Below are 24,211 nucleotides of genomic sequence, written 5' to 3'. Positions count from 1 at the left end.
ACACTAGTCGCATTTTGCTTGCTAAAGTCATATTTATATTAATATTCTAATTCTCCTGACTTTGATTTTGAAGCTAGTGAAAAAGATAAGTTCAGCCGATTCAAAACTGCATTTCCAAACAATTCTCTTTTTTTTTACCGCAATCCATGTTTCCAAACAAATTTCTTTTTTAAACTTTAATCCATGTTTTCAAACAATTTTTTTTTTTCAAATTGCAATCCATATTTCCAAACAAACCTAAGATGTTAATTTTGTTTAGATGGTGGCTTGAAAATCAACTGAAAATTTTATTTGTCCAAAATTAAATTGCTAGGAAATGTTATATTATATAGTATGTTCATTATGGACCATTCATTTATCAAATTGAAATTATTATATATTCTTTTCTTAAATAAAACCTATGGAAATACCTAATGTGATTAAGATATAAAGGCAATTAATGATTTTAAATAATAAATATTTGCTAACAGTCTGTATAATTTCTATCATTTTTGTTTAATTATTTATTATTAAAATAAATTACACAATTACATTAATCATATAATAAAAATTTAGATTTTTTTGTATATGTTGCATTTTGAATTTTTGAAAACGAGTATAAATTACTAAAATTGTTAAAAGTCTCACATAAACTTTTGTGATCAATGTTTAAATTTTTTTTCTATAATAAGATACAATGATTATAAAATCATATGAATAAATAATTTTATTTTAATAGGTGTTTATGTTAATATATAATATATATCATATATTTTAAATTAAACTATACAATATGAAAATACATACTTATATTTTGATATCTATGTTGAACATATATTGAAAAATTAATATTTTAATTTTGAAATCTTCATTGTTTTTTAAAATGATTATAAATTATTGAAACCACTAAACATTCCGAATTAAAAAAAAAAATCGTTGGTGTATAATTTTGTTACACAAATATGCAAATAATCATAAAATCATATGAGTAGAAACCTTATTTAATAAATATACGTATTAAAATTATACTATATTTCTATGTTAATACCATTTAAATTTAATTATATATCATATACGATAGATAAAATTGATTGTTTTGATTTATTTACCCTAAAATGATTGCGAATAAACAAGATCAGTCGTTTGATTTATATGCGCACACCAATTTATTATATAATAGTAACTGATTTCTTAGTTATTTAATATATAATTATTATTTTATTATTTCATAATATGCAAAAAACATATAAAAATAAATAAATATAAAATATTTATTATGCACAAGGCGCGGATCTTAACCTAAGTATGTATCTCTTTAATAATTTTAAATTTTAAACATTTTCTAAATCTGAGGTCAACATAAAATAACGAAATGAGGATAAACTCAAAAATCAATATTCAATAGCCAAAATTAAAAAGCGACACAAAAATGAAAAAAATATTGAAAATATATAGGATTGGCACGTGAACGTAAACTTCTCATGACCATAATTAACTTTTAAATTGCTAAATCATGATATAAAATCGAACTGACATAGTTTCATTGTAACCAAATATAGTAGGTCTGAGATTATTCGCCCTAAACTTTAGATTTTTATGTGATAAGTGACTTTTTGACATAAAATATTTTTAAAAATGAAATCAGTTTATCAGTAAACAAATTATATAATTAAAAAAAAAAGTTTTTTAAAAAGTTGTTTAAGGGCCAAAAATATTAATTCGATCAAGAATATAAATTTTATTTTTTTATACGATATTTTTTAAATGATTTTCATATAAATTCATTCTGCACAAGGCATATGTCTTATCCTAGTTTTAATTATTTAATGAAACTTCTACTTTGTTTTCTGCTAAATTTTTGATAAAAATTAAATCAAATGCTATTCGGGAAATCCTTATTTAAGTGGACCTACTCATTTTAAGATGTTGGCCACGTGTTTCACAAGAGCGACGGTTGATTACGCCACTGCTTACGTCGTTGGAACTTTTGACTGTGGATATCAATTAGCAGTAAAAGTCATGGCTACTTTAATGACACTGTTAATCAAATCATATCCGTGAAAGTCATAATAATTTTGATTAACAACAGTAAGCATGTTCTTTACCGGTCGGATAAAAATATTTTAGAACACACGAGAAAGTGGATTAATTTGCAAAAAAAAATTACATATTGAGGGTTTTTTTTTTTTTTGCAGAAAACCCTTTTTTGTATCAATTTTTTTTTGTTATAGAATTCCAATAGGATCATATGATTACGATCCCCTCTTAAAGTCTTCCACCACTATATGAGTCGTGATAGAAAGTCTTTGGAAAACGCCACAACTAGGTCTGGAACTTTTATCCGAGATCCGGATTCGATCCGAGATTCGATCCGAATCCGATCCGAAAATCTGGATATCCGGAGAGGCCAAATCCGGATCCGGATAGTAAAATGTTGGATCCGTCAAAATCGGATCCAGATCCGGATATCTTAATTTTTAAGTCCGGTTATCCGGATCCGTAAGTTTTATTAATAAATATTTCAAAATAGTAATATCTATATATAAAAATTAATTTTATTTAATATATTTTTATTTTTATAATAGTATATATAAATTTTATGTAAATTTTGTAATATTATACATAGAAATAATTAAAGACATTATATATATATATATATATATATATTTTTAAAAAAATTATTGATAATATTTTATATATATATTAATATTATTTTTTATTTATTTTAAAGATCCAAATCCGGATATCCGTTCTAAGTAAGTTTAACGTGTTTTGAACTAATCTAACTGCAATCATAAGAAATAGAATAAATGGACTGCTGCTTGTAATTTCATGATTTGACATAGATCCCTTATTATCGACTTTTCAACGAAATGAAAATTTATATCCAAATACAGAAAAGATAGAAAAAAAAAACAACCGAGCAACGGATCAACACATGCACTTAAACAACCTCACAGAATCGCATTATTAAGCAACAATAAACCTTAAAAACACAACAAGAGCAGACATAGGACAACAGAACACCGTAAGAGGATGATCTACTCGACGCCAAGACGTTGGGAAATGAACGTAGTGACCTTCTCCGACTTAGGCAGGGTTTTAGTAACGCTCTCTCTGTGCAAACACCTTTTGGTCCACGCAGTCAACGTTGGACACTCTGATTCGATACTCATATTCCCAAACTTGTTGTAGACTCCAAACCAGCTGTGGAATCCGATGAGGGCTATATCCACATACCCGAACGTCTCACCTCCAAAGTAATGCTTGTCTCCAAGCTCGGATTCAAGCATCTTGAATATCTCGATTAACTCCTTGGATGCTTCTTTCTCCTCACCTTTCGTCGCCCATATTCTCCTCGCAGTAACATTCACCTTATATAATCCATTTTGGTTAAAGAAGTTGCAATATATGGTGGAGAAAAAGATCAAACCAAATTAATCCAAGACACTTAAACCGAAACCAGAATATATTTTTACAAAATGAAAATACCTTTTTGTCGATGAAATCTGCCCAAAACTTAGCATGAGCTCTTTGATAAGGATCAGAAGGAAGGAGTGGGTTTTCACCGGGCCAAGTCTCATCGATGTACTCGACCTGGATGAGAGACTCACAGACCGGTTTACCATTATGAATGAGAACCGGGATTTTCTTATGAATTGGGTTCATCTCGAGGAGCAAGGAGCCTTTGTTCCATAAATCTTGTTCTCTACAATCGTACTTGACTTTTTCTCCTCCAGAGCGATCCTCGTCCTCATCCCAAACATACTCGCCCAGAAGTCCAGAAGTATCACCTCGTCTGCCATTATTACTCTTTGATTAAACTCACCAAGAAGTTTTTTTTCCCTCTTGCGTAGTTAGCTAATAATATTGTGATGTGGGGACTGAATTGAAGAGAACTATAATCGGTTATATTTATAGGGGTTTTGAATCGCATTGTGCTTGCCCTTAAAATAATAAGAAATTGTATAATCGAGGACAATTTGGATTCAACTACTCTAAGCTTTTAATTGTTATCTTTTTAAGCATAGCCAAGAGACTCGATACTATTATTTTATTTTGCTTTCCCTTATGCGGTTTGGCGCGTTGTATTATACTCCTATCATATATTTTGGTAGTGTTATTGAATATATGTATTATTTTCATGAGATTTGTAAAATCAAAAGGTAAAAAATTAGTTATTCAAAATTCTTTTGTTATGCTCAAAATAATTTAGTTACTTAAGACACGATCAATTTTTTTCCGAATTAATTTTTCCCAACATGTGTAGGTCATAATTTTTGTTTTTGTTTTTGTTTTTTTGCTTAAATGTAGCTCATAATTTGTTATGCTCAAGTAATTTATTTACTTCATACATGATCAATTTTTCCGACTTTTTTTTTCCAACAATGTCTTACGTTTAACTGATAATCTAACCTATATGATTGGTTTTTGATAATTGCGTTTGCTTAGGCCACTGCATGCGTCATCTTACTTTTATAACGGTGGATACTCGAATTAATTTTGTTTTTGGGTACAGTTTTACTCATTTTAGAGCGTGAGTCTCATGTAAGGATGACGCGCGTCTAATGAACTCTTAAGTAGTTAAGTTCAATACTTCAAAGTTCGAATCGTAATATTATCCAAAAAAAAAAGAAAAAAAGTTTCTGCGTTGACTCCGGCGAAAAAGCGTACGACGATGATGAAAGGGATTTCACTTTCTCAGTCGAATACTTTCCATCCAAACATCAAATTCAATCGATCGAATCCTCCTCCGATCAACATTGTCAATCCAACCCTCCGCGTTCCCGGAAGATCCCTCCGCGTTCTCTCCCTCTCCGTCGACCCAACGGCAAATGCTAAATCAACCGTTAAATCCCACGCGCCTCCGCTGGTGGTCGTTGGATCCGCGAACGCCGACATCTACGTGGAGATCGAAAGACTGCCCAAGGAAGGCGAAACGATCTCGGCCAAGACAGGGCAAACGCTCGCCGGAGGAAAAGGCGCGAATCAGGCGGCGTGCGGGGCCAAGCTGGATTATCCGACGTACTTCGTCGGTCGTTTGGGAGAGGACGCGCACGGGAAGCTGATCGCTGGTGCCTTGGGGGATGGATCCGAAGGGTGCGGAGTCCGCTTGGATTACGTGAAGTCGGTGACGGACGAGCCGACGGGGCACGCGGTGGTGATGCTGCAGTCGGACGGTCAGAACTCGATTATTATCGTAGGTGGTGCTAATATGAGAGGATGGCCTGAGAAGATGAGCGACGATGAGCTTGAGGTCGTTAGGAATGCTGGTGTTGTGTTGCTGCAAAGAGAGATCCCTGATTCCATCAATGTTCAAGTTGCTAAGGTTCGTTTAAAGTTTGTGACTTTCTTCCATTCCAAGTTTGATTGACACTCGCAGCTTTAGGTTTAGTCATTAGATAATGCAATGGTGTCTTGAAAAATAATGTAGCATTTGAAATTGGAATATGGATTTGATCATATACAATTTGAATCATCTGTTGTGAATGCGAATGCGAATGCAAGATTATGTTGAGTCGATTTTTGTAAGGAGTTTTGGTGGGTGGATGTTTTGCAGGCTGTGAAGAAAGCAGGTGTTCCGGTCATCCTCGACGTGGGAGGAATGGATACGCCAATTCCGAGTGAGCTATATGGTTCCGTAGACATCTTGAGCCCTAATGAAACTGAGCTCAGTCGCTTGACCGGAATGCCTACTGAAACTTTTGAACAGATTAGCCAAGCTGTTGCACAGTGCCATAAGTTGGTAAGTCCAGTACTCAACTCCAGATTTTGGTTAATCCTTTTCTGGCAATTTGGATCTGTGAACAAAAAAAAAACGGTTTAGTGGGTTTAGGTTGGTAAGGTTCAATCTAATGTTTTTTTTTTTTTTTTTTTTTTTTCTCAGGGAGTTAAGCAGGTCCTAGTGAAACTTGGTTCCAAAGGGTCTGCGCTATTTATAGAAGGGGAAGAACCGATCCAGCAGTCAATTATACCGGCTGCGCAAGTGGTGGATACTACAGGAGCCGGGGATACTTTCACAGCAGCGTTTGCAGTGGCTATGGTAGAGGGCAAGTCACATGAGGAATGCTTGAGATTTGCTGGTAAATTTGTTACGAACACTAAATAATATAGTTTCCTAACCCATAATTCAGATTAGTTTTGTCTTACTTTTTGGGTTCAATGGTTCTTATTTTTTCCGGTTCCTACAGCTGCAGCTGCCTCTCTGTGTGTCCAAGTAAAGGGTGCAATACCCAGCATGCCTGATCGAGCATCCGTCTTGAAGCTCCTTCAGTCTAGTACTTAAAGACTGATACTCTTTCAACTCAATCTTCTTACGAATAAAAGCTAGTCAGGTCACGAGAGAAGAGGTTGAATTGGATCTCGCGATGGTACTCATCAGTGGTTGCATTAGCTACACCAGATCAATGGTTGTCAATAATGTGGTCTTTGTCTCTGTTTCTTTGTCCATCAACTCCTTTTAACTTGTCTAGTCTTGTGAGTTGACTAATTTTATCATTCTCAAAGAGTCAAAGTTACCAACACAATGTTATCACTGAGAGATATCACCAATGAAAATAAAATAAAAATGTCATATTAAGCTCTCTCTTTGGGACTGACTTTTTACAATCACATCTACACCAGTAATGAATAAATACCAAAATCAACTAACGATAAGCTCAGTTTAAACAACTCGGAGGAAACATCTTGCCACGAGCAGAACCATTAACGTACTCACACAACGCGGTGGCTGGACCGTCAGATCCATTATGTATTAAGTTGATGTCAATTAACTGAATATCTTTGCATGGAAAGCTTTTACTACATTGCAGATTTACAGCCACTTTGTCCCTCGATGTTCCCCAAATATTCTTAAACGTCACGTTTCTGATCTGAACATGAGAGTCTCCCTGCAGACAACAATATCATGATCTATCTGATTAAAAAACTGAGCAAAATTAAGAAAGATAAGGCTGTTTCTTGCGTAAGAAGCTTACTAATTTCAGGCACGGTGGGTAAGGACAATACTTCTGGTCGATGTTGATAGGATGTCGTGTCGGACATCAACCATCTTGATATTCTCGTACAAGAATCCCGAAACGGTGATCTCAGCAACCGAAGATTCCCATGTCTTGAACCTTATACCGTCGCTTGTCCCAGTAAAAACCGTGTCCCTAACCCTAACATTCTCGACGTTCTTTTCTTCTTTGTGCTTTCCCAAGCTTCCGGCACTGATCCCATGTCCAGGACCACAAGTGATGTTATGGATATCAAAGTTAGTTTTTCCAGAGAGATTGCGATACAATCGTCTCCGGAACCAATGTGACTGTCCCGAATCTTAACGTTGTTGGACATACCAATCTTGATTCCGTCAGTGTTGGGGCTGTTTCCAGGAGCCGTTAAATTGACGTGAGAGATGTTGAAATGATCTACGCAGAAGAAGTTCAAGTGTTCCGATTTGCTGTTGAGTGATATTAGTCCATTAATTCTTGATTTTCTCACGAAAACGAATGCCATGTTCTGCAAAAAGATTAGAGATTAGAGAATATAGGCTTTCTTTAACAAATATTTTATCAAAATTTAAATTTAAAACTAAAGACGAATATCGTACCGCTGGTAGTCTACGATTCATGTCGAAGTTAGTGGAGGACCAAGAATGGCTTCCTAAGCCGTCGATAGTTCCGTGGCCGGTGACTACGAGATTGTCGATGTACTGGAAATTTATTCAAGCGTCTTGTTTGATATGCTTGGGATGTAGAGGAGCCAGTAATATTCTGGTCCCTTGAATATGACAGCACTCATATAGAACTTTTTTCTTGGTATGTAAATTTGATTTCTTCCACTATGTGCGCATGCATCTTCCCAGGCTTTTATGAATGACTCAGATATCTTAGAAACACAAAAAGTTATAAGAACAACTTTTCTTATTAGCTTTAGAAACTACTCAAACTAAAACTCTCGATATGTTTCTCTTAGATCATATTGAACACCTCTCCATTAGACTTATATTTATATGAAAGACTATTTCCTTTAACATGTGGGATATGAAAAATACAAAACTAACCTAAATAGAAACTTCATTTTCCTATTTCTAGGTTTTTTTTATTGTGTTTATCTTAACATATTAAACATCTAATAATATGTTAAGTTCTTAGAATTATCCAACATTCACCCCCTTAATTCCAACTTGAATTAGGGAGATCAATTTCTTGAACTCCGATTAAGCTCCTCATTTGCTTGAACATAATCCTTGCTAATGGCTTGGTAAGGATGTCGGTCTTCTGCTCAACACCCGGCACATGCTCCACTTCGATCTGCCCGTTCTCCACACACTCACAAATGAAGTGATACTTCTTGAGTACATGCTTACTCCTTCCATGGAAAACTGGATTCTTGGTTAGAGCAATGGTTGATTTGTTGTCGATCCTAAGCTTGACCTTCTCGCCTTCTTTGCTTAGTATCTCACTCAACAATTCCTTGATCCATATAGCTTGCTTCGCTGCTTCTGTTGCTGCCATGAACTCGGCTTCGCATGATGACAATGCAACTGTCTGCTGCTTCTGCGATGTCCAAGTGATCAGTGATGAACCGTAGTAGAATGCATGACATGACGTGCTCCTCCCGTCATCGAGATCAATGATGTTAGGAGTTTTCAAGGCTCCTAAGACAAATGTTGTAGTATAGTGAATGTCGAACCAGTTCTGAGGGAATTCGAAGCAATGAGAATGCAAGTACTCACTTAATCTAAGTGCAACCAATGATTTAAGAGGTTTCTAAACTAATGATTAACGATAAATGAAATGACTTTCTTTACTTAGGGAAAAGAGAACTCATGGGCATAGGGATTAGACCTTGGGTGATCAAGTTTCGAACTAAGGATGGCAAACGATCAATCAAACTATCAACCTTAAGCTTAGACACAATCTTAAACAAACTCTATGTCTAGATGAATGTTCATTTACTAACATATCTCAAACATCAAATGTCTTTGGTTGAATAATATGAAAGCAATCATTACTAACAAGTCTATTGGCTATCTTAACACCTTTAACAACAAATGTCTTTGGTAAAGTATGTTAAAAGCTTAGGAGAGTTGTCTCAGGCATTTCATCAAACACCTTGTGGGTGGGAAATGCCTAAAGATCAACTTTTGAGTGGCCAACTCAGAAGATGCATTATGAATACTCTACTAGCAAGGAACAAGAATGATCTACACTAAAACATCCTAGAACTAACCTAATCACCCTTGATCTCCCTAACCCATGAATTCAAAAGGTGATTACTCACTAATCTCCATGATTCCTCTTAATCCCATATTGGATTTCAGATTAATCATGTAGAGAAATAGATAAGAAATCAACAAGAACACAAGATGAAAGCAATGAAATCTGAATCAAAAGAAGTTTTACTAGTTGTTCTTTAGAAAAGAGATTAAGATCCTTCTTCTGGTGGCTTCCAAAGGTACTTAAAATATAGGTTTTTGAAAAGTAAAAGCGTGCATAATGAAATGACCAAAAGACCCTTGAGAAATCATGAATTCGCAAACAAATAGACGCGGAGCGACCTCGGCACGTCGCTGCGAGAGGTCGCTCCCGGGTCGTTTCTTCGCGAGCAACCTGGCTGTGTCGCTCCGAAGACGTCGCTCCTGGGTCATGTCTTCGCGAGCGACCTGGCTGTGTCGCTCCGAAGACGTCGCTCCCGGGTCGTCTCGTCGCGAGCGACCTCGCTGTATCGCTCTGAAGACGTCGCTCCCGGCTTCGTTTTGTGTCGTCTCGCCATGGAGACGCAAGCGACCTCGGAGCGTCGCTCTGGCCAGGTCGCTCCGGGATGTGTGTCACAGCGACTTCACGGTATCGCTCCGGTGAGGTCGCTCTGGTGCGCTGCTCGTCCGTTGATCGCTTTAAACACTTCTTTTGAGCTCCAAATGCGCCCAAATGTCTCCAGGAACTCCATGTGGTACTCCAATACCTAATAGAGACATATGTATGCAAAATGCAACCTAGACATGGCTAAACCCTAATCTATATGATAAAAATGCACATGAATAAATGTATAAGACAATGTAAATATGCAAGATATCAACTCCCCCAAACTTATTATTTTACTTGTTCTCAAGTGAACTTTCTAGAACTCATAGGGAGAGAGGTTTGAAGGTGGGAGCTCATAGCCAAAATAAACACACAAAGCACTCAAATCAACATCTAAATTCAGCATTAGTACACCTTCTCTTATTATACTCTAGCTTCTCTAGGCCCATCTCAACTCTTTTCATCCCTACACTCATCATCATGCATTCACACATGCAAATTAGCCAACTCTCAAGTTCATTAAGCATAGCATCAAGTGAATTCTTGCAAATGGTCAATTGGTCCAAATCATTTGGGTAAGGGGAGGCTTTTTAATCAAGTGAGTCAAGGGGTTCAAGATATATGATATTTAAGGTGGTATACTCTCAAGACATGTAGCCTTGACATTGCACATAATATATGTAAGAAAGGGATCAACTCATGCATACAATGCTCAATCTCCATTGTTCTACCATTTTCCCAAACATATATGATACACATTCATTATCCCATTCCAAACCCAACTCACATCTCTCACCCAAGACTTCAAAAGCATTTCCCAACATAAAACTCTTTTTTTTTTTTACAAGGGATTTCTTACACTTTTTGAACATCTCTTAGCTCATACTAATTTTGCTAGCCCCTTTTTCTTTATTCTTTCTTTTTTTTTTCTTTTTTTTTTCTTTGGGGGCCAAGACTTTTCACAAATTAAGCTAGAAGTTTCTCTACTTATCCCATAAAGACTAGTCAATTAAGCACAAGAGTTCACTCTTTTCCTTCTACTTTCTCATACTCCCAAATCAAACTTTACAACACTCACCCCCATCCTATGGCTAGACAATAATGTGCCTAATCTAGCAAGAATGAAGATCAAGCATTGTCGTTCCCGATACTCTCAACATTATGCACATGTAAGGCTTTCCGAAAAAGGCCTCACTCATCAAATAATGAAAGCTCAAAAAGAGGGAAGAGTTTTGGGAATGGTGTACCACTCGAGTTTGTCAAAAAGATTGGCATAAAGGATGTGACAACTCAAGTGTGTATATCCATGACTCAGTACACAAGGGACCATAAGCAAGAAGCATTAAGTTCGTTCAGTTCAAACAAGGTTGTAGTTGGCTTCAAAGGTTGAGTTTCAGCAATCAACAAGTTTCAGGAAGAGTTTTCAAGGCTCGAAGCATACAAGTCTTTTTGAGAGGTGCATAAGCTACTCAGATGCAAAGTAATGTTCTTTACAAGGCATCTCAAATCATTGCTCCCAATGCAAGTAAATGCAACCTATATGCTCTAGACTCTCCTAGAAATGCAAATGATGCAAACTAAATGATTTTTTTTATGCAAATAGGTATGCAATGCATGACTCAATGAAACAACATCAAAGCAAACGTGATCAAATACTTGGTACCTCCCCCAGACTTAAATGACACAGTCTCTGTGTTGTCAAGGAGAGAGAGATACCCAAAAAGAGAAAAATAATATGCAAAAACGAAATGGTATATACAAGGGAAAGTTGTGGGTTACCTTCTATGGGGAATGAGTAGAGGGATATGCTCCCTCCTCATTGTCTTCAGGTGGTAACTCTTCAAGGGGTTCATCAGCAGGAGTGCCCATCTCTTCAATGTAGAAGGCTTGCCCGAACACAGTTGGTTTCTTCATTTTCTCCTTGATGTCAAAGTGGAGAACATGTCCTTTACCCAAATGGAGATCAACCGTGCCCTCTTTCACCTTAACAATTGCTCCTGCTGTAGCTAAGAATGACCTTCCAAAAATCAATGGGTCTTGAGCCTCCTCACCCATCTCAAGCACCACAAAATCTGTAGGTATCTCATACCTTCCAATCTTCACAGGTAGGTCCTCTAAGATGCCCACATGGTACTTCACTGAACGATCAGCTAACACCAGAGAGAGTCTACACTTCTTGTACTGAGTGAATCCAAGCTTCTTTGCAACAGACAAAGGCATCACGCTGACACTAGCTCCCAAATCGCAGAGACATTTCTCAAATACCATAGGTCCAAGAGCACAAGGTAGTGTGAAGCATCCTGGATCCTCTAACTTCTCTGAAACGTCAAGCCTCTGGATGATGGCACTGCACTCATGGGTAAGAATCATCATGCTTTCCATTTTCTTCTTCTTTGCAGCTACAACATCTTTCAGGAACTTGTTGTATTGAGGAATCAACATGAAAGCATCGATGATGGGCATTGCAACCTGAGCTTCACTCATTTGCTTCTCAAACAGAGCTTTGTACTTCTCTAGCAGCTGCCTCTTGAATCTACCAGGGAATAGAAGTTTGGGTTCATAGGGAGGAGGAACAAAAGAATTCTCACTTGCTGGAGCAACAACTTCACCATCTTTCACTGTTTTCTTTTCTTCCCCAACCTTTCCTTTACCTTTAGCTTCCACAATCTTCTCCAAGATTTCATCATTGATTTTCTCATCAACAATCACCACTTCATCATCTAAGGTATTGAATGTTATGAGTGGAACAACGAAAACGCATGGCGGAACAGAAATCATGGTACCATTCATCTCTAATAACTATACAAAACACATGATGTGGTTTAAAAGTAAAAAATAATAATAAAAAAAGAAACAGGAAGTGCGTTTCAGAATACGCACGTGAACCACAGAAGTAGCAAAGTAGGTGTGGTTTGTTAAGTGGTTGAGTGGTTAAGTAGCAAAGCACGTGAAACACATAATTTTTTTTTATTCTTTCAGAAATTTTGTTCGTGTATAAATAGATATGAAAGAGGAAAATTTTGCAGACACAACTTCAAAGCAACGAGCAAAGGTATGGCAATATATCTGGGGTTTTCTTTATTTCAGTTTATTTTTTTTATTTAATTTCATTAACAATTTTTTGTCATTTCATTTTTTTTTGCAGGTGCACCTTGAAATCACATTTGAATTTTGGAAAGGTACACCCATGAATCTTTAGTTTATAAATATTAATAATTAAGTTTAAAATATATATTTTAATCTTATTTTCATATATGAAACAAAAAACTGTTATTTTAAAAATATAATAATACAATATAAACTACTATATATTTATTTATCAAAACTTAATTATTTAAGTTAAATTATTATAGAAAATTTTTAATTGCGTAAAATATATTAATGTTAATTTTCTAGTTGGTGGTTGTTTTCTCAAAGTGTTTTTTAAAACATTTATATTAAGTTCATCAAGTTCTACTTGGAAGCAATTGAATTGCTTACACCATTTCAAGTTTGTGTGTATGAATTTTTTTTTCATTTCAAATTTTTCTTTTTACATTTCATTTTCATTAACTTATAAATATATGCAATATACATAATATAAAATAATATATATGTAAAGATTTATTTATTGAAGTTAAAAATGTACGCACAATTTTAGTTGTGTAGAATATATAATGCAAATTAATGATAATTTTTGTTATTAATTATATTTTTACTGTTTAACAAACCCTAGATTTTTATGTGTTAAGAGAACTATATATGTTTATGAGTTAATTTATCATAAGAAGTATTGTTAAAAACATGATAGTGTTTACATAAAAATATTTTTTTTATTGTAGATAATGCTTTATAAGTAACCATATTGAAACACATAATTTAAAAAAAATAAAAAATATATATATATATAGATTCTAATAGTGTAGAATGTCGTCTAGTCATCGATGCAGTGCAAGTTCTTCCAGACAAAGAGGCCGAAATGTTTCTAATGAAACTAGAACAAGAGTAAGTTTTAATTCTAAATATTTTATATATGCAAAAATATTAGCTAAAACATATATATTATAATTTGTAGAGCACGGACAGATTCAAATGGACATATGAACAAGAAAAAAAACTCATTGAATTGTTTGATCATGCAATCTCTATGAACAAGTATACTCTGAAAGATCCTACGGCTCTTGGCAGAGATTATATCGTTGAACAATTCAATCTTGCATTTAACATGAATATAACTTACGGGTTTTTCAAAAATAAGCTCGACGAATTCAAAAAATCATACAAGATGTGGAAGTTTCTGATGAAATCCACCGGTATTTCGGTTGATCCTGAAACATCAATGATTTAAATCTCCGGAGTGGTGGGATAATCACGAAGCGGTAATAACCACTAAATATTATATTTACATTATCAACTATTAAGATACATATTACAAAATTAACATAATTATACTTATATATATATTTTGAATAGGGATGTAGATTAACAAAATCGTTCAACCGAGAGCCGCCAAAATTTTGGGATATAATGGTATGATGTTTTGCGTTACATGATTTATACTCGCAACCCCAACATTCTGCACGACAAAGAAGACAAGAGATAATGAATGAGAGAGGAGGTGATGACTCCACACATGGATACTCAGATTTTGATGGGAATGAGATGCTACACACTGAAGTTCCAGACACACAAGAAAATGAAGAAGTGTATCGGGTCAACCTAGATGATGATTCACATCCTTCAAATGAATTTACCCATGATGCAGTTGGAATCAATATTGGAAGAGGTGAACAACGTGGAAGACGTGGGAGTAGTTCACACTCTAGTGGCAGACGAGGGGGTAGTTTGCACAGATCAGGTGGAAGCTCAGGAACTAATTTTGGAAGTGGTTCACGAGGAAGTCGGCGAAAACAATCATTTGAGACAACAATGCAAGAAACTATTACTGGATTTAAAGATTTTCAACGACAAAGTCTACAACAACTTCTTCCTGGTGCGTTTGATCAAGATGATTACGATGAATGGAAAAAGGCGGAAGCGTTATTCCTTGATCTACAAGTTACAAAACATACTAAATTTTATTGGAAATGTCTTAATACACTCCAAGAGTTAAAATTTTGGCGTAAGTATTTTATTGATATAGCTTCAAACACTGACGAGGACAAGCTACAATTGCTTGAAGCTATGACTGGTGTTTCACGAAACAACGAAGATATTCCAAAACAGTTGGGTTTGGGACTATAATTCTGGCGGTCAAAGCTCACCAGGTTTATGGGGTCCTGGATTTCAACAGTGGGGAACACCACCAAACGCACAACATTGGGGCACACCGCCAAATGCGCAACAATGGGGCACACAGCCAAATCCACAACAATGGGGTGTACAGCCTGGTTTTCAACAGTGGGGAACACCACCAAATGCGCAAAAATGGGGAACACCGCCAACTGGACAGCAGTGGAGCGCACCGTCAACTGCACAACAATGGGGCACACCACCAACTGCACCACAGTGGGGCACACCACCGAATGCTCAACAATGGGGCACACCACCGAATGCTCAGCAATGGAACACACCGCCGAATGCTCAGCAATGGGGCACACCACCGAATGCTAATCAATGGGGAACACCACCGAATGCTCAACAGTGGGGTACACAATCAAATGTTCAACAGTGGGATACACCAACGAGTGCTCAACAGTGGGGCGTCAAAGACCTAATCATGGAAATAACAAATCAGCCGGAACGAATCCAACTCATGTTCAATATGGATTTTCGTTGGACGATCATCATGAAGTTTCAGATAGCGCAACAAAAAGAACTTCGCCTGATACCCAACAACCACAATCACTCGGTCTTGGTTTCACAAGTCGTTTTGATTCTGGAAAAAATTCACGACAACCCAGAACAGGAGGTCTGTTCAACATATGGGGAAACACACAAGATAATCAAAGTGATGACGAAGATGAAGATTAGTTTGCTATAACATTAAATATGTTTTGTATGTTTATGTTTTCTGTGTCATGTCATTGTAAAATTTAAATTGAAATGTTGCTTATGGTTTTATTTTTGCTTTTAAAATTTTCAGGCGTTTCGTATATGCCAACTGCGGTCACAAGGTGTTCACAATCTAAGCTACGAAGAGAGAGTTGAGTTGTGGAATTTGGAAAATGAAGAATTTGAGGAGTTAGTAATTCAACCAAGTTTGAATTATTATGATCAAAATTTCCAAAGAGCGCCGCAACGAACTGGCAGAGGTTTGGGATGGAGAAATATTTGGAATCGGTTACTAGAAGATGATGCAGCTTGTCTTCAGTTACTAAGAATGTCACTTCCATGTTTCACAGCACTGTTTAACATTCTACAAACAAATTACGGTCTACAACCGACATCCAATATAAGCATTGAAGAAAGTGTGGCTATATTTCTAGTGATATGTGGACACAATGAAGTTCAGAGAGATGTCGGTTTGAGGTTTGGACGAAATCAGGAGACTGTGATGAGAAAATTTAGTGAAGTTTTAACAGCAACTGAACTTCTTCCATGTGATTATATTAGAACTCCAACAACACAAGAACTACAGCGAATTCTTGAAAGACTTCTAGTAGACCGAGTAAATTATCCGTATTTTAGCGGTTGTGTTGGAGCGATGGATGGAACGCATGTTTGTGTCAAAGTCACTCCTGAGTTACAAGGAATGTATTGGAATCGACATGATAATGCATCATTGAACATCATGGCAATATGTGACTTCAATGTGTTATTCACTTATATTTGGAATGGAGCTCCAGGATCATGTCACGACACAGCTGTTCTAACCATGACAAAAGAAAGTGATTCTGAGTTTCCTATGCCTCCACTTGACAAGTATTATCTTGTCGATTCCAGCTATCCCAATAAACAAGGGTTTCTAGCTCCCTATAGGTCATCACGTAATAGAGTTGTGAGGTATCATATGTCACAATTTAACTATGGTCCCCCTCCAAAAAATAAAGAAGAACTCTTCAATCGGCGTCATGCTTCTTTACGTTCCGTAATCGAGAGGACTTTCGGGGTTTGGAAGAAAAAATGGAGGATTCTTTCTGATTTTCCAAAATATGATATTGATATACAAAAAAGAGTGATAATGGCAACTATGGGACTACATAATTTTATCAAAATTTCAAATTTTGCAGATGCAGATTTTGCTGAAGTGATGATAGAGACGGGAATAAACGACACAAACTCGGAGAACGATTTAGACGACACAGAAGCATTAAATGCTACAAATACAATAGATGGAGAATATATGGCTCGAATAAGGGATAATATTGTAAATATGTTGTGGAAAAATTTAAATTCTTGATTGTATATTTGTCTATGTGGTGTAATAAGAAGAATTTAAATTTTATATATTTATTAATAATAATTATATCTTTTTTTTTATTAAAATATATTTAAATTTAAGTTTTATCCGCACCGCTTATTCTACTTTTACCATTCTACTTTTGGTTATGTACCGCACTTGCTTTTTGTTACCATTCACATTTTATTTTGTACCGCTTTTTTTTTGTTTAACCGCTAATAATCCGCAGTTTACAAAACCGCAGTTAAACCGTACCGCACTATCCAATCCACTTGTCCCGCACCGCTCAATCCGCTGTTACCATTCGGAGCCTAAGTTGATGGCCACCTCCTCACCTAGTTTCTCAGCATCCCTTGTGAGGGTTGTAGGAGGTAACTGCTTACCACTCCTAAGGGTGATAGCTTTGGCCTCCTTGGGGTTTTGGTCAGATTTTCCAGGTAGAGATCCTTGCTGGCGATTCTGGTGAGTGTTCATGGAAGCAAACTGATTCTCTAAATTCTTAACTGTAGAAGCAAGATATGAGAACTTGTTGTTGAGCTCATTGTAGCTCCCATCAATCTTGGAATAAAGGTTCTTCAACTCATAACCAACATGCTTCTCACTTCTAGTCTGAGACTCCAAGATTTGTTTCAGTAAGGTATCAGTGCTGATATCTTGAGGAGCAGAGGAACCAGATGAGGGGTTTTGCTGAGGTTGATAGCTGCCTTGCTGGTTGTTTCGAGGCGGATAACCACTCTGTTGGTTGTTGGGATAGGATTTCTGTTGGTAGTTGTTGTACTGAAAGTTGGGCTCTTTTTTGTACCAGCTACCATTGTTGTTGATTAAACACAGCTCTTCCTGACCTTCCAAACCCTCAACCTCATGGACAACAGGTGGTGTCTCTTGGCTTGGGTTACCAACAAAGTGCAGCTGCTCTTGTGTGGCTTTATCAGCAAGGAGGATGTCTATCTTATCCTGTAGAGCTTTCAACTCCTTCCTCGTCTGCTTATCATCTGTTCGACTGCCTCTGTCGTGGTCTCTACTGTAGACTGCATCACTCTTTACCATGTTGTCAACCAGCTCCTCTGCATCTTCCTCAGTTCTCCCCAAGAAGAACCCATTGCTAGCTGTATCCAGTCTGGCCCTGTACTTAGGAAGAGCACCACGGTAGAATGTGCTCAGCAAGCTCTCCTTAGAGAAACCATGGTGTGGGCATTGAGCTTGGTAGCCCTTGAATCTCTCCCAGGCTTCACTGAAGCCTTCCAAGTTCTTCTGTTGAAAGCTGGAAATCTCATTTCTCAGCTTAGCAGTTCTTGAAGTAGAGAAGAACTTCTCCAAGAATGCTCTCTTGCAATCATCCCAAGTGGTGATAGAGTCGCAGGGTAGAGACTTCTTCCACTGACGTGCCTTATCCCCCAAAGAGAAAGGGAATAGCTTGAGCTTTAAGGCATCTTCGGACACACCATTGGTTTTTGACAACCCACAGTAGCTGTCGAACTTGTCCAAGTGATCAAATGGGTCCTCTAGAGCCAAGCCATGATACTTGTTATTCTCGATCACGTTGAGGAGCCCTGACTTGACCTCAAAGTTGTTGGCTGCCACAGCTGGTGCTCGGATTCCTAGTCTATGACCATGAATGTTGGGCCGGTCATAAGTACTAATGGGTCGAGCTACCCGCGGTTGGTGTTCTGCCCCTTGCGGTTGATCTTCCATATCAATATCGAATCTCTGCAAGTGGGCTTGTTGTTCTTCTTCTCTTCTAGCTCTAGCACACTCCCTCTCAAAAGCTCTGATGTTTGATACTATTGGAACTAGGTTTGATGGACCCCTGCTCCTCAAGTTCATACACCTGAAAGTGAAAGGTAGGTGAAGAAGAAGAATCAGTAACAAAACAAAATTAAAATGACTTAGTCTCACGCAAGTGACTAAATCTCAATGTTTAAATCTACTCAGAAGTTGGCAACGGCACCAATTTGATGTTAGGAGTTTTCAAGGCTCCTAAGACAAATGTTGTAGTATAGTGAATGTCGAACCAGTTCTGAGGGAATTCGAAGCAATGAGAATGCAAGTACTCACTTAATCTAAGTGCAACCAATGATTTAAGAGGTTTCTAAACTAATGATTAACGATAAATGAAATGACTTTCTTTACTAAGGGAAAAGAGAACTCATGGGCATAGGGATTAGACCTTGGGTGATCAAGTTTCGAACTAAGGATGGCAAACGATCAATCAAACTATCAACCTTAAGCTTAGACACAATCTTAAACAAACTCTATGTCTAAATGAATGTTCATTTACTAACATATCTCAAACATCAAATGTCTTTGGTTGAATAATATGAAAGCAATCATTACTAACAAGTCTATTGGCTATCTTAACACCTTTAACAAAAAATGTCTTTGGTAAAGTATGTTAAAAGCTTAGGAGAGTTGTCTCAGGCATTTCATCAAACACCTTTTGGGTGGGAAATGCCTAAAGATCAACTTTTGAGTGGCTAACTCAGAAGATGCATTATGAATACTCTACTAGCAAGGAACAAGAATGATCTACACTAAAACATCCTAGAACTAACCTAATCACCCTTGATCTCCCTAACCCATGAATTCAAAAGGTGATTACTCACTAATCTCCATGATTCCTCCTAAACCCATATTGGATTTCAGATTAATCATGTAGAGAAATAGATAAGAAATCAACAAGAACACAAGATGAAAGCAATGAAATCTGAATCAAAAGAAGTTTTACTAGTTGTTCTTTAGAAAAGAGATTAAGATCCTTCTTCGGGTGGCTTCCAAAGGTACTTAAAACATACGTTTTTGAAAAGTAAAAGCGTGCATAATGAAATGACCAAAAGGCCCTTGAGAAATCATGAATTCGCCAAACAAATAGACGCAAAGCGACCTCGGCACGTCGCTGTGAGAGGTCGCTCTCGGGTCGTTTCTTCACGAGCGACCTGGCTCTGTCGCTCCGAAGACATCGCTCCCGGGTCATATCTTCGCGAGCAACCTGGCTGTGTCGCTCCAAAGACGTCGCTCTCAGGTCGTCTCGTCGCGAGCGACCTCGCTGTATCGCTCTGAAGACGTCGCTCCCGGCTTCGTTTTGTGTCATCTCGCCATGGAGATGCGAGCGACCTCGGAGCGTCGCTCTGGCCAGGTCGCTCTGGGATGTGTGTCACAGCGACTTCATGGCGTCACTCCGGTGAGGTCGCTCTGGTGCGCTGCTCGTCCGTTGATCGCTTTAAACACTTCTTTTGAGCTTCAAATGCGTCCAAATGTCTCCAGGAACTCCATGTGGTACTCCAATACCTAATAGAGACATATGTATGCAAAATGCAACCTAGACATGGGTAAACCCTAATCTATATGATGAAAATGCACATGAATAAATGGATAAGACAATGTAAATATGCAAGATATCAATCAATGTTGTGACTGCTGTCACTATAACCAACGACACTCCTTGACCCATTTCTCTTGAAGAACAGACCGTAGTTTGTTGTTTCTTTCACATACCGCAATATGTGCTTGATGGCTTGTCCGTGAGAGTCTCTCGGATTGTGCATGTATCGGTTAAGAACACCTACTGCGTAACACATGTCGGGTCTTGTGTGAAGCAGATACCTCAAACATCCTATGATTCTTCTGAACTCGGTAGCATCTATCTCTCGTTCATCTTCAGCTTTTGAGATCTTTAAATTCGACTCCATTGGAATCTGAGTTGCGTTACACGCTTCCATCTTCGTGTCACACATGATTCCTTGAGCATACCTTTCTTGTTTTATTCTGATTCCGTCTGCTCCTTGAATCACCTCTATGCCAAGGTAATACGTTAGCTTACCTAGATCTGACATCTCGAACTTCTTAGACATCTCCTCCTTGAATTGCCTAATCACCTTAAGCGAAGTTCCTGTCACAAATAGATCATCAACGTAGATGGCTATGATCAAGACGTCTCCTCCTTCAGTCTTGCGGTACACTGATGGTTCCTTCGTGCACTTCTCAAATCTCATCTCCTTGAGAACCTGATCGAGTTTCACATTCCATGCCTTGGGTGTCTGGCGTAACCCATACAAAGCCTTGTGTAACACATACACTTGATCCTCTTCTCCTTTCTTTTCGAAACCTTCGGGTTGAGTTACATACACTAACTCCTTTAGATCTCCATTCAAGAAAGCGGTCTTCACATCCATGTGATGTATCTCCCAACCGTTCGTTGCTGCGAGGGCTATTAAGAGCCGAATAGTTTCAATTCTTGCCACTGGTGTAAACACTTCATCGAAATCAATTCCTTCACTTTGTACATAGCCTTTTGCCACAAGTCTCGCCTTATACTTGCTCACTGTACCATCCGCCTTTCTCTTAATCTTGTAGATCCACTTCAACCCTATAGGTTTCACTCCAGTCGGTCTATCCACAAGCTCCCATGTCTTGTTTCTTGTGATAGACTCCAACTCTGCCACCATCGCTTCAACCCATTCTCGTACGAGTTCAGCTTCAAAATATTTTTCTGGCTTGCCATCCACTGTGAGCAACAACATTGTACTTTCTTGATCTGCAAGTAACACATAATCATCAAGATATCTTGGTTTTGTTATGGTTCGGCCTTGTCTAGTCACTAACGGTTGACCTCCACCGTCTTGATTTGCATTGTGATCTGCATCTTCTTCTTCTTCCTTATCTTGGTTTATAGCTTCATGTTCATGATCCTCACCTTGATCATTACCTTCTTCTATGTCACCCTCATGTGGAAGTTTAAGCATGCTCGGTTCACAATCAGCTTGGTTTGTTGTAGACGCCCAGTCCCCAGCTTTCTCCTCATCGAAAATCACATCTCTACTCACCATCACCTTCCTTGTGTCTGGATCATAGAGTCTGTAGGCTTTGGAACCCAGCTCAGTTCCAAGATTGACCATACTCTTTGATCTCTCATCCAACTTCTTCAGATAAGGCCCAATGATTTTCGTATGAGCTACACAACTGAATATCCTCAAGTGCTTGATATTTGGTTTCTTCGATGTAAGGCACTCGTATGGCGTCTGATTCTTCAAGGCTTTTGTAGGAACTCTGTTGATGAGGTAAGTTGAATGCCGTACAGCTTCACCCCACAAGTAGTTCGGCATCTTCATTGCCTTCAGCATACTTCTTGTCATTCCCATCAAGGTTCAGTTTCTCCTCTCCACAACACCGTTTTGTTGAGGTGTGTAAGGCACGGTTAGGTGCCTTTTAACTCCATTCTCTTCACATAATAGATTGAACTCAAATGAGGTAAACTCTCCTCCTATCTCGGTGCGAAAGGTTTTGATGGTTGACCCTGTCTGCTTCTCTACACTCTCTTTAAACCTTTTAAATCGATCGAATACCTCACTCTTCTCCTTCAATAGCATAACCCACATATACCTAGAGAAGTCATCGATCAAGACAAAGACATACTTATTATTTGCTGGCGTTGGTGGTGTGATTGGTCCACACAAATCTCCATGCAATAACTCTAATGGCTTTGTCGCACGAAACATGGCTTTGTTCGGGAATGACTGTCTGATCTGCTTCCCTGCGAGACATGCGTCACACACGCTTTCTTCATGTGTTACACACGGCATTCCTATGAACATCTCCTTCCTTACCATGTTGTTCATCACTCCATAGCTTATATATCCTAGTCGAGCATGCCACCTCCATGTAGCATCTGCGTCCCTGACATGTAAACACTTCGGGTAGCTTATCTCCATAGGGGTCTTGTAGAGACGGTTTGGAGATCTTGTCACACAAACTAGCAATCTTCCATGCGAATCTGTAAGCGTTAAGTAGACATCTTTCATGTTAACCTCACATCCGCTCTCTGTTGCTTGCCCAAGACTCAATATATTGTGCTTCAGATCGGGTATGTAGTATATGTCTTTGAGTGCCTTCTTCTCTCGAGTCTTGCACACAAAGGTAACCACACCCTTTCCTACAATGTTAACACACGATCCATCACCAAACTTCACCTTCCCTTTGGTGTTGAGATTTAAACTCGAAAAGAACTCCTTGTTCCCTGTCATGTGATTGCTCGCTCCATTATCCAAATACCAGACACTTGCATTGCCTTTGTTGATATTAAGATTCTTCGGAATCACCTTATCTTCGTTCAAAAAACACCACCTCGTGTACATACAGTGCATCAGCCTCTTCTGTCTCATTTAGGTTGGTTCCTTGATTCTTCTCTGTCTTCTCGGGACAGACAGTTGCGTAGTGACCAGGCTTGTCACATCTCCAACATATCAGCTTTGAACGATTCTTTTTTGAGTTGTTATCTTTGGTGTGTGACGCACGGTTTTGGTTGTGTGACCTACCTCGACCTCTGTCTACCATTCCTTCCTCTTCCTCTACCACGGGAATTCTCATAGCCCCTCTGACTATGCTCTTCATTGTTTGAAAACAGCAGCTTCCCTTGGTCTTCTTTCTGAGTTTCTTCTCATACATGCTCCTCGTACGCCTTAAGCCTTCCAACTATGTCTTCAAACCCCGTCGAGTTGAGATCTAGGACTTGCTCAAGTGATGCTACGATCTGGATATATTTGTCTCAGAAGACCCTTCAAGAACTTCTTGACCATCTTGGATTCTTCTATGTTTTCTCCCAAAGAGGTTGCTTTGGATGATAGGCCTGATATCTTCCCCGCGAAGTCATCGACCGTATCTGAATCATCCATCTTCAACCTATCAAACTCCATCATCAACGTCTGAAGTCTCGCCTCCCTTACACGATCAGCTCCTAGGTGTCGCGACTTGATGGCGTTCCAGATCTCTTTTGATGCGGTTTGTTCTCCCACCTGGAGAATCAAAGTCTCTGGAACAGATTGAAACAAAAGAGCTATCGCAACATCGTTCTTCTTTTGATCATCTGAACCGGGTTCGATCGTGTCCCACACTTCATGAACACGAGAACCTTCATCCTCATCGACCAAACTGTATAGTTTGTCGATGACAACATCGGACATTGGATGGATGTAGATCCAAAGTCCTTTGTGCGTGGAGACCTAGTCACGTCCGCCATCTTGCTTACGCGATCTCTTGTTCACAAGCACCAGGATCTTAAGCTACAACTTAAGCTTAGATCGAGTCTCCAACCTGAGGCTCTGATACCAATTCAGATCTCTTAGAAACACAA

At 38.1% G+C, this 24,211-nt stretch overlaps 4 protein-coding genes, 1 non-coding gene and 2 pseudogenes across 5 annotated transcripts; 5 read left to right on the top strand and 2 right to left on the bottom strand.

The window, feature by feature from the left end:
• Window positions 1–2,807: 2,807 nt before the first annotated feature.
• LOC106450170 lies at window positions 2,808–4,045 on the bottom strand (annotated as a pseudogene).
• A 535-nt stretch (window positions 4,046–4,580) lies between these two features.
• Window positions 4,581–6,559, top strand: LOC106447229 (ribokinase). The gene is made up of 4 exons (XM_013889107.3): window positions 4,581–5,308; window positions 5,540–5,725; window positions 5,867–6,062; window positions 6,171–6,559. Exons 1-4 carry the CDS (start codon window positions 4,658–4,660, stop codon window positions 6,263–6,265), a joined length of 1,128 nt encoding a protein of 375 aa, XP_013744561.1. The 5' UTR covers window positions 4,581–4,657; the 3' UTR covers window positions 6,266–6,559.
• On the bottom strand, window positions 6,532–8,482 carry LOC106447232 (annotated as a pseudogene).
• Window positions 8,483–12,402: 3,920 nt separating this feature from the next.
• LOC106422648 lies at window positions 12,403–15,809 on the top strand. Its single transcript, XM_048757182.1, has 3 exons — window positions 12,403–13,751; window positions 13,822–14,091; window positions 14,470–15,809. The coding sequence occupies exons 1-3, from the start codon at window positions 13,674–13,676 to the stop codon at window positions 14,857–14,859; spliced, it is 738 nt and encodes a 245-aa protein (XP_048613139.1). The 5' UTR covers window positions 12,403–13,673; the 3' UTR covers window positions 14,860–15,809.
• LOC106447231 (snake venom metalloprotease inhibitor 02A10-like) lies at window positions 14,935–15,809 on the top strand (the record flags this gene model as incomplete). The annotated part of the gene is made up of 1 exon (XM_022702419.2): window positions 14,935–15,809. A coding segment is annotated over one exon (795 nt), but the record flags the coding sequence as incomplete, so codon positions are not given.
• Window positions 15,810–15,959: 150 nt separating this feature from the next.
• Window positions 15,960–17,457, top strand: LOC106447230 (putative nuclease HARBI1). The gene has a single exon (XM_022703356.2). The coding sequence runs from the start codon at window positions 16,069–16,071 to the stop codon at window positions 17,086–17,088; it is 1,020 nt and encodes a 339-aa protein (XP_022559077.1). The 5' UTR covers window positions 15,960–16,068; the 3' UTR covers window positions 17,089–17,457.
• Window positions 17,458–18,265: 808 nt separating this feature from the next.
• Window positions 18,266–18,372, top strand: LOC125588251. The gene has a single exon (XR_007324638.1). It is a non-coding gene; the product is annotated as a small nucleolar RNA R71 (small nucleolar RNA).
• The last annotated feature ends 5,839 nt before the right edge of the window (window positions 18,373–24,211 follow it).

The sequence above is a fragment of the Brassica napus genome, chromosome C5, assembly GCF_020379485.1.
Source record: "Brassica napus cultivar Da-Ae chromosome C5, Da-Ae, whole genome shotgun sequence".
Classification (NCBI taxonomy): domain Eukaryota; kingdom Viridiplantae; phylum Streptophyta; class Magnoliopsida; order Brassicales; family Brassicaceae; genus Brassica; species Brassica napus.
Note: the sequence above shows the minus strand (reverse complement) of the source record. Positions and strands in the feature narration are given on the sequence as shown.